Raw genomic sequence first — 11356 nt, forward strand, 5'->3', positions numbered from 1 at the left:
CACTGCCATAAAGAGAAATGTCTATGTAAAATAGGCGACGTTTTGGATAATCGCCTTCTTGTTTTCAGCAGAGATGGATAGCTCCGCTTAAGTAAGACAGGTTCACATTTGGTCAGCAACGTTTACCTCCGTGAACTCGTGATGCGTGCGCAGCACGTGGCCCTGGTAACGGTTTATTCGTGAAGGGGCACGGTCGTCTGCACTCATCACGTCTGTCCATCACCATCGGTAATTTTCTATCCACTGCTAGGCTTGAAGGCAAAGCTGTCGCGCGCACAATGCTTATTGGCCTATTCATAGCCTTTATTGGCGTCCACAGTATCCCGGCGTACTGTGTGTTCAACACTTGAACAAGAATAGCAGCAAATGCCTGGCGGTGCCAAGACGGACAGGGCAAATGTGGAAGCGGGCAGTCCGTGCAGTAGTACATCACCGTGGGCGTACAGCGCGATTGAAGTGTACCAAATAATAAGAGGACTCTTCGAGAGACGGAGGCGGGCACAATCATTAAGCGGAGCAAACCCTTTACGTCCGCCGCGGTGCGTGATGCGGTCTGGTATAATGCAATCGCGGCTATGGATTTATTGTCGCTGTATTCAGTTCGAATGAATGACGGCGAGCAAAGGCACACATCGACCGCGACCGCGTGCCGGTCACGTCCATGACCACAAACAAACAAAAACAACGAAACGAAACGAGATTCACCACGTAGCCTTTTAAACAGGCTGATGGAGCAAGTGCAGTTCGCGACCACCTTACGAAGGCCGGTACGGCCACACGAAGATGTGGGATGGACAACACCACGCCTGGACCCCGCCTTTGTCGCCCCCCCCCCACCACCACTGCCGATGTTTACACACCGCAACAGGAACTCATTTAACGCCGAGTCGACCTATGGGAGGCCCAGGAGCGGTTCAGAGAATCGCGACTGATGTTGTTGGTCATGGTGCGGGTGTGTTGCGCAGTGCGCTCAGCACTCAACTACCGCGTGCGTCTGCGTGACCCCCCACGGCCAACACCAAGTGACGATTATCCGAACTAATACCGAGCCTCCCCTAGGTCAACTCAGCCTCAAAAGAGTACCTAGGCCGGTGGGTAAACATCAGCACTGGGGAGACAAAGGCGCGCGGGCGTGGCGCTGGTCACCCACACGCGCTCGTGTGCCGTGCCGGCATTCAGGAAAGGTGTTCGCTCAGGGCACTTGTCCCCAACAGTCTGTAAGAAGGGACCTTTGTTTCTGTGTTTCCACATAGACAAAGGCCCCCCCATCCCCCCAGGGCTCTAAAGGCTACACGGGGGGGACCTACCCACAGAGACAAAGATCCCCTGTATAGCCTGAAGGCACTTTTGGGGCAAGTGCCGTTAGCGAGCACCTATGAAGGTCGGCTACACAGACACACACACGCGCAGCAAAAGGTCGCCTCGTATCGCCCTGGGACGGACTGCCATGTAATCCTGTCGACAAACACTTGTCGCGCCGGGCAAAACAACAAACTAACAAACTACCGGCACAAGCAGAGCGCCAAAAAAAACCGGTGTCAAAATCAGCTGACAGCAAGGTTCGTCTTGGAATGTTGTTTTTCTTGACAAAGTCAACCCGAGCGCAACAGTCGTCGCCAAAATAACCAACACACACACTCACACACACCTCTCTGGCTTGCGTGTTGGCCCGTGTGGCTGCGGCAGCGTTGTTCAACAAGCAGCGCACGGAAGCGCGCAACACCGACCACCAGACACCACACACACACAGCCACCACGGCGTGGGATATTGATCATCATCATCAACATCTCTCGCTCTCTCTCTCAGGTCGCGTACAGCGACGGCCAGCAGAACGGACAAGTAGGGTGGAGGGGGGGTGGTGGCAGGGTGGGTGGCTAATGCTACTCACGTCGTCCCACTTTATAAACTTGTTTCCTTTCTTGAGGGCGTCTGGAACGCCGATCTGCTTGAGCTGGAGGGCGTGCACACCAGCACGAGCCCCGGCCATGTCAGCGGGCGAACAGCAGCAGCAGCCGCCAAGCGAGGAGCAAAGAGCAAGCGTGGAGGGAGTTGCAGAGAGAGAGAGAGCTGGGGCTGTAGAGAGATAAAGGGCAGAGAGAGAGAGCGAGCGGGGTGGGGAGGGGGGAGGATGTGCTCCCAATGACGGCTGGTTGCGAGTGAAGGAGGCTGTCGTGCACTTCGGATGCCCGAGCGCTCTTACAGAGGCGCTCGCCACCATGCTCGTCACAACGCGCTTAATATTCATGATGCGCCTACGCGCAATGAATATTAATCGCCACCTGTGATTTTGCTCCCCCAGCTCTCTCTCTCCTCTTTGACGTTGTTCACACACTACCTCGCAGTCGCTCCAATCGGCGGTGCATTGTCGACGGCAGTTGTCGCTGTGTAATGCCGCTGGTGAGGTTTGCATTCATTGAACACGGAATAGAGAGCCCGGCGTAGGTAGGTTCTGTCGTTATCAAAGCGCGCGCCACGCTAAGCGGGGTGGTGCACCTGGACTTGTAATGCACACCTGTGTGTGAGCGGGGCCTGTCGGTGGCCGCTTGATTCATGCTTTGATTTCTGCATTTCAATGGGATATCACGTCTCAGTCCCGAAATAGTTACCGTAACAGCGGCCCGGTGTTTATTTTGGCTCGCCATCATTATTTGTATTGTCCTGATGATGATGATGCTGCTGCTGTCATGGTGTTTGTGATGGTGTTTGTGATGGTATGTGTGTGTGGTGGACCTGTGCGGAGCCGGTGGCACACTGGTTAGCGCGTTGCGCTGCGAATTCGGCGAGCAGAGTTCGATTCCCGCGCTAAGGCCACCCAATACCGGTGACAAATTATCCGAACCGGTCATGGTCCTCCCCTACGTTGGCTAAAGCCTCAAATAAGCACAGTATCTGGTGCGGTGTGTTAAATATCGTCACTTGTGAGAAAGGCGGCTGGACGTGGTGCTGTAGAGTGGTTTGCTGACAGAACTTGTCCCTAGAGTATGTTTAGGTTATATACAGGAGATATTTGTAGAGGTGTGTGTGCTTGGGAAAATATGGAAAATATCTTAAGGCGAGAATCCCTCCTCCGTTACAACATTACGAGTCCACTGAAATTAGAAAGTACTGCATCGTAACTACTATAGCCTCTATGACTATCAATACATTTCAAAACTAAGTCGATTAGAACCCACAAACATAATTCGCGTGTTTCAACGATCATATTCAATTATGTTAATGTTTGCAATTACCGCATGTCAATATTACCCATTACCACCCACATCATTTGTTTGTTCTACCTTGGTAGGACACGGTAGGAATGTTTAATATACATCTTCGTATACAGTTTAGTTTATTTTGAAGTACCCTGTGAGCCAAAAAGCTCTTAAATCGGGCTTCATCAACAAAAACAACACCGCTTATCGACAAGTCACAGTACAAAATCAATAAATAATAAACAATAACAGACAATACAAATACAAAATTGCTCGCAAATCATAATCGCAATATAAAATATTTTTTTTTAAGAAAATTTTTGTTAAATATAGATTATCAAATACGACGCTGTATCTCTAAAAATACTCATTTAAATCTGCCATAGTATACGGTTAAGCATTTCTAAATATGTATATCCGTCTAAAATAATAGGGATACATTATAGAGAAAACTTGTATTTCAAAGTCTCTTTGCGTGTGTCCCACCAAGCTCAATATGCGATTTTGAATATTTTACCATCCTCGAAAGATACGAAGCCAACTCAATCACCTGTTGAGAACAAAGTAAGAGGGCCATTATAGATGAGTGGAGTATGTATCAATGGGTCAGCTCTTTTTCAATTAAATTTTAGTTTATTAAATGGACAATATTCTACGAAAAACCCCTTCATAAAACTGGAGTAAACGTGCAATCAGAACATTTAATGGAAAAGTGGGTCATTTTTGTATGTGTCGATTGTCAGTCGAATATATATAGAACATTGTGCGATATAGATTGTACTGGATGTAAGTCTGGAATAAAGAAATCTATTTTGCATTCTAATGCGGCATCTTAACGGCTGTATCTGTAATTGCGTTTATGGGAACGCAGAAGTGACATCTGTCAGCTGCTCAAGATAAAAGAACACTGGCTAATCGCGCCCTCTGCCGAGATAATTGGCAAGTCCTTTATACATTATCATTGCGCTGGAAACAATTGGATATGTCAATACGGTAATATAATAGGGAGTGCTGCACATCGATGACATATTTAATGTGTCCTAGATAGCACGATGGTTGAGCCACTGAACAAATTCGTGTTAAAAAATTGTAACCAAAAGCTGTGCCAATCCTACGTATATGCCACGTTAGTCACTCACTGCACGAGATACTGTAGCCGATAATCGCTAAGGGCAACGTTGGACTTGCAATTGAGAAGTCGCCGCTTGTGCGATCTCCTGGCGCGGCAGTTAAATCAGTCTGTAAGTTTCTTGAATCCTCCCCCCCTCGGCTCGTCCATCTAGTAGTATAAATGGGTACGCAACAGTTCGTCAATCGGCACCTCGCGTGTGAGTATTCCCACCTATCCAGGATATGTGGAGGAGTAGGCCAAATTCCGTCTACAGAGGTTCTCTACAGCTCCCTATCGTTGAGGTCATTCTGTCAGCAGTGGTGTGAGTCGGTCATTGCAAAGCTGGACATTGGTTTTGAGTCGCTGCACACAAATGAAGAGTTTTACAGTTTTAGATGCATGACGAATGCATTCTCGATGTAGCAAAATAGTTATGTCTCCTTCATATATTTGTCTCTCCACGTAAACATATAAAACATATATCTTACACAACCAATCGGCCGTACGGCCTTCTGGAAATACCTAATTTCTGCAGCCTTGAATAAGTGCAAGCAAACTCTGGAGCGGCTTCGACATAAGAGTGTGGATTCTATATGGGTAATGTCTGCATCCAAAGTAGACATAAGAGTGTGGATTCTATATGGGTAATGTCTGCATCCAAAGTAGACAACAGTGTGGATTCTATATGGGTAATGTCTGCATCCAAAGTAGCTTATTGAAGGTGATCGCTTGACTTCGGTGACTAATCATATCCATGTTAGAGACTTCAAGCCAGCATGACTTAAACGCTGAGTGTAAACCTTCGACCATGGATTTTAGCTACCTCACTCACTAAACCGCGTCGTCTTTCGAGGCCGTCGCCGCCTTGCACAATCGCCGATCGGAGGAACGAGTCCATGCGCTGGCGATCAGGAGAGATCATATTGCCCTGCTCGTCCTGGCACAGTCAGCAAGGTGTTACGTGGGCGACCAGAAAGGACAACAAACTAAACACCAAAAAAGCAGTTCTAAAGACACGAGTTTTCAATCGAGATTTAAAATTGCATAGCTCCAGTAGCTTCCTAATATTGACGGAAGAGCTTTCCAGACGGCCGCAGAAGTGCACATGAAAGTTCACGATGCAGTGGCCGTCTTTGTTTGATGGCTAGCCAAAAGCCGCTGCGAGGATGACCAGAGTTCGCGTGATGGTTTATGCTCCTTTACGAGATCAGCAAGGTATTTCTTAATTTGTCACAAGCACTTTGTGTGTATTGAGTGCGGCCTTATAATGTATTTGTTCAGAAACTGGAAGCCAATGCAGCTTGGTGGCCACTGGAAGGACATGGTCGGATCTTGCAGTACCCTTCATGACACGTGCCAAAGAATTTAGTACACCCTGCAGCTTTGTAATGTTTTTGCCAGACGTCCTGTAGAGTAGGGAGTTGCAATATTCGAGCTTTGTCGATACTATGCGACACGCCACCGTGTTGGCTACGTCGCAAATATGTCGTAGAGTCTGATATGAAAATTGCAGGACCTGACTATATTTTGCAAGTGGTGATCAAAAAACATTCTCTTCGAGTATGGTGCCAAGGCTCTTTAGATGAGTAGAAAACTTAATCCTGGAGTGTGCGACCGCTCCACCTGCTCCCTCCACAAATGTTTTCGCCTGAGTCTGAGTGCTAACGAACAGAACCTCCGATTTTATCCGGATTTAAGCAGCATTCCGTTTTGTGCAAACCACACGTGCACCGAATGATTCGGAGTAGCAGAATCCATCCGTGCGATGTTTCCAAATAGCGCACGACTTCACTGCTGAAATGTCGTGCCGATGTGAGCAACACAAGTCCACCGAGCAAACTCAAAATTCCTTATTCTTTCAAAACCACTTTAGAATTTGTGGCGCATGTGGAATGATTGTAGGCGGTCAAAGTCGCACTGAGTTAATGTCCATGTCTCAGATGCATGAATCGGCACCGACAATATCGATCACACGTACAGCCGCAATTTTATCTGAACGCAGCGATGCATTTGACGTGAGACACATGAAAGGCCATTCTTAATGCAAGCTCGCTGCCAATCCGATGCGACGCGTGATCTCTGCTCGAGAGCCGCTGAGCGAGTCTTGCAGGTTACCAAGATAAATGAGCTGCTAAACGCTTACGACGATCTGGTCATTCATGGCCGGGTTCGGCGCGGCTGGGCCAGCATCCGTACTCTGAATCTTAATCTTGACCCGCGAAGAGATGTGTAGCCCTAACTTTAAGCATTCGTCCTCAATTGCCATCAACTTATGAGACTCTTGACTCGGATCCGTTATCCATTGCATCAATATAACCCATCAACCGCCGGTGTTTAATTAAATCTGGTGTCTGAATTGTGGAGAGCTGTATGGTCGGAGCCAGGTCACCAATGCCTACACACAAAGCCATAAAATGCAATGCGTGTAATTTTTTTTTCTGAATATATATTTTTATGGTTTAGTATACGACGCACATAAAATGGCTTCGACATCAATTCTGTGGCGTCTTATTCCGGGATTGTTCTGCCACAGGGTAGTGCACTGCTAACTGAGAGTTCCGAATGGAAATGTATTTTCATAGTGACGGCACTGATATCATAAAAAATGTGCTTTTTACAAATGTTGTGTGTTGTTTGAAACCTTTGCTCATAGGCGTAGGCATTTACGACATTTATACGAGATTACATATAATTGAGTTTATATCGCATAAATACTCCACTACATCAACAGGTAAGTGTGTCTAACGAGCCGAAAACTTGTGGGCAACACGTTAGGGATTAAAACGATGCGTTATGAACGCAATGTACAGACTACAGCACAGTGCTTCTCAATCTTTTTTGGCTACTGTATCCTTTTGTTGAATTCAGTTTCAAGCGAGTGGATTAAGGAGAGACCCCGAGTTTAAGTACATCGGGGTCTCTTTCGCGAGTGATGGTAAGTGGGAGCGGGAGATCGGCCAGCGGATTTGTGCGGCGTCCGCAATGTTGCGGGCACTGAAGCGGGAGCAGAGTTCTCGAACAAAGCTCTCGGTGTACAGGTCGATCTACGTTCCCACCCTCACCTATGATCATGAGCGTTTGGTAGTGACCGAAAGGATGAGATCGCGGATACAAAGTGGCCAAAATTAGGCTTCTCCGCAGGGTTGCCGCGCTTCACCAATCTCCGTGATCCGAGCCGCTGCTGCTCCTCCGGATAAAGTGGAGCCAGTTGAAATGATTCGGGCACCTGGTAAGGATGCCCCCCCACAACTTTCCCTGGAACTCTACCGGGCATTACCCACCGGGCGAAGACCCCGGGGCCGGCCCAGGACACGCTGGCTGGACGATGTCGCTCGGCTGGCCTGGGAATTCCCCAGGAAGAGCTGGTGTCTGTGTATAGTCGTGTGTGGTGTCGTCGTGTGGCCATGGGAAGGGAGGTCTGGAACGCCCGACTCAACACCCTCGCCAGGACAAGCGGATTGAGAAAAGAACGAACGAGTTACCCCCCTTGCCTGGCCCAACATTGTTCTGAGAAACGAATGCATGAATAATGAGCATCAATATTTGAACAAATTGTCCATTTTGTGAGGTTTCCTAACTGGCAAGCGAATGATTAATTCAACGGACGCTCTGCATGCACGCCGTGATTGGTTCACGCTCGCTGGTGACTCTTGGAAACCACATTGTTTCCGATCTATGAGTTTATAAAGATATTTTACATCTATTATATTGTTGTTTACTTTCTAGGTGACCATATGGTTACCATATGGATTTTAAATGAATCCGTTATTCTACATCCGCAGATTCATACATGATTATTCACCAATGACTCTCATGCGTGATATAATGTCCCATTTATAAATCACCACGCGTACCCCCTGGGACATTGCCACGTTCCTCACAGGGGGTCCGCCTACCCCCGATTCAGAACCACTGGACGAGATGTCGTATAGACATATTGGGCTTCATCAGTGCTGTACCGCAGCACTGTGCTGCCCTCTGTTGATTACAAATGTACGTGCAGCTCAACGTCGTCATCATCACCAGTCACTGCACTGCTGGATCAAGTTCCTTCCCCAAGCCGTCGCAATCTCTTACGGTCCAAATCCACCTGGCAGCTGCAATCGAGCTGGCTTGTGAATTGAATCGCAACAATTCACGCCCCCCAGTGATGCCACAAAGAATGTGTGAATGGCTCTATGAAAACTTTTATTTTGAACAATTCTTCATGTGTGGTGCCTACAGGAGTGTACCGTACTGCATGTTACTCTCGCCAACATGGACATGATTGAATAAACACAGAAAAATCGCGAGGGTCATTGTGGGGAAAATATCAAACGGTGGATTCACACCATTGCCGTCGCCTTGATTTCTCTGTCTCGCCACATAAACAAAATACAAGTACTCTATTCCTGAACAAAGACTACCTGTTGGCCAACGTCTTTCTCTGAGTGCACAGTTTCAGCAGCATGAATTCAGTACAAGCAGCCATTTGACCAGTTAACGACATCCAGTGGCTCTTTAGAATACTTGCTTAATTCAAATATTGTGAACTGCCAGATGTTATAGGCAAGGACCCTCTCTTTAAGATCTAGCAGTTGGCGAGCAATGGTTCAAGAAATCCTAAGATTAAATCCTAACTGCTGATGAGAAACTCATGTCGAAACCGGTTCAGAGTTTACTTGTGCCGAATTAATGCTGTTGAAGTAAAGCACCACCAGAAGGTCGTTCGACTAATGCCTTGTGTAATAAATACTTTTATTTTATTTTTCATAATAGAAAAGGATTAGGATGAGGTCATCATGCCGGCCAACACTATTAATGTCATTACACCTCGAAGCCGCTTCCGGTCGGGATTGTGATTTTCTCAGCTGATTATTTCCTCCAAGTTTTGCTCTGAAAAGTTATAAAAAAGCACGAGTGCTGTATTTGACAAAGTCAAACAACTTCTCAACTTGCGAGTCATAGGGTTTTCTTTATACTGTACTGTAAGAGGAAACCAGTTTCATGTTCGTCTCTGCATTCATGTGATTGGTGATGGTATTGTTAAGCGCACTGTTTACCAGGTACGACAGTAAGGCCGTGCGGACAGCATGACACGTTATATATCAACTCATACTTTTAACAGTGCGCATTCCAGATCACACGAATACAATCAGCTGTGTATAATATTACATGTATTGTCCATCAGCTGTAAAATACGAATATTGTATTATCAAGTATAATTTTTTTTAACAGAGTGAATTATGTATTTATAATAAATAGAAAATAAAATGTCATTCATGCGCCTCGCCCTACTTATTTGCTAACTGTTCAGAAAGGTGAGCTTGGGCAGGAGACATCGCGAGAAGGAATGATGGCCTTCTGAGACGCATTCCAAGGAATATAATTCTAAGGAATAGAATGCATCTCGGAGGCTACCCGTCGAGGAGAAGGAGTGATGAAATACGTTAATGTGCAGATGCTGGGTTGGGTTGTTACATTGTAGGATTGTGGGAGATGGAAACAGCTTGGGGAGACATTCATCCAACAGTGGATTCACTATTTCTTATGGCTTAAACAACGAAACTGAAAGTAAAATGATCAGGGCTGGCATTGAATATCAGGGTCAGCAGTTAGTGTAATAGTTTAAACATAATATATTGTAGCGTGTACCGCTTTAGGGAAAACTTAATTTAATCATGAAAAACATACCAAAGTAACCTAATACGCTTTTCAATCATTTCATATTATCTGTCATTACATTATATATGGATCGGAAACAGGAACAACGAAACATGAAATATAATGGAACAGAAACTGAAGAGTGTGCAAATAAGCACTGCTGTACGTATTCTCGGAATTAAAACGAGAAACAGAGGAACACGCACAATGCATCAGAAACAATTTCCAAATGACATGATATTATTGACTGATTCAGAAAGTGTACAGGGATCATCTCGTAGAAATGACGGCAGATGGACGAGACTGGTGATGAAACAAGAGCCAAAATGGGCAATGCACGCGCAAGAGGACAACCACCGGTCCACCAGGGAGATAAGTGACAATGAGATCAGCTCATCTGCAGGAGCTAACATGGAAGTTGGCATCGATAGGAGCGTGACAAAACGGCAAGCGTGGCGCAGCGCGACCTTCATCCAGCAGTTGACAGAACAAAGTTGATAACGATGATGGGTGGTTGTCGTGTTGGTATTGCAACAGCCAGTATCATATTTTTTATGAAATGTAATTCATTACTTTATCTGATTAGCAACATTTCTTTAGAATGTTTACGTCGCTCTTTCCTGCAGTGAATTAAAAAAAACCCACCGAAAACATGGAAAGTCTATCGATGTTTAGTTTCCATATGTTTAGTGTACGTCAATGTTTTCAATAAAAACAGCGTTTGATATATCGAAGTGTTTTTTTGTATGTCCCATCCTATTTAACGAAACAGATATGCATCTAATGTCTCCATATATCTCCACATTAAAAAAGTGATTTTCTCTTGGTTCCACGGGCTTTCTGGGAGTAAATTTCAGTAACATGGATTCTGGACCGGTTTTGACTTACAGAATCTCATCAGCAGACACGATTTCTTTCTTGAATCAATGCCGGTGAGTGAATGCGCTTCATAAAATTAGATTCAGATATGGGCCAGGATCAGGCTTGCTCAAATCAGTGCTGGATAAACTTATTAGATGTTAAAGGTATACGGTTCAGGGTCAAACTTCCAGATGTGAAAGATATGTGTCAGGGTCAAACTTGCTTGATTTAATGCCGGTGAACTTCAAAATGTTAATGGCAAGAACCTTTCTTTAACATATGGGCCAGGATTAGGCTTGTTTGCTTGCTTGAATCAATACCGGTGAAAAGCCAGAGATGTTCCAGGCCAGGAAACCTCTCTTTCAAGATATGGGCCACACTTGCTCACTTGAATCATTGGCCGGTGAACTTCCAGATGTTAAGAGGCAAGGGACCATCTCCGTGAGATATGGCTCAAAGGTCAAGACCCTCTCTCTAAAAAAATAATAATATTCAGGGCCTACCTTGGCTCCTCCCACCCTCAACCAGTATATATATACAAATACT

The 11356-nt window shown here is 45.9% G+C and overlaps 1 protein-coding gene across 2 annotated transcripts in view; it reads right to left on the reverse strand.

Moving 5' to 3' along the window:
* Positions 1–2199, reverse strand: part of PLCB1 (phospholipase C beta 1) — a 183850-nt gene extending 181651 nt beyond the window's left edge. For both annotated transcript variants that reach the window (XM_078858355.1, XM_078858354.1), the window contains exon 1: positions 1890–2199. In XM_078858355.1, coding sequence (XP_078714481.1) covers positions 1890–1988 — 99 coding nt within the window. In that variant the 5' untranslated portion in view covers positions 1989–2199. The remainder of the gene's footprint in view (positions 1–1889) is intronic.
* Between the last annotated feature and the right edge of the window lie 9157 nt (positions 2200–11356).

This window comes from Lampetra fluviatilis, chromosome 7, assembly GCF_964198595.1.
Source record: "Lampetra fluviatilis chromosome 7, kcLamFluv1.1, whole genome shotgun sequence".
Lineage (NCBI taxonomy): Eukaryota > Metazoa > Chordata > Hyperoartia > Petromyzontiformes > Petromyzontidae > Lampetra > Lampetra fluviatilis.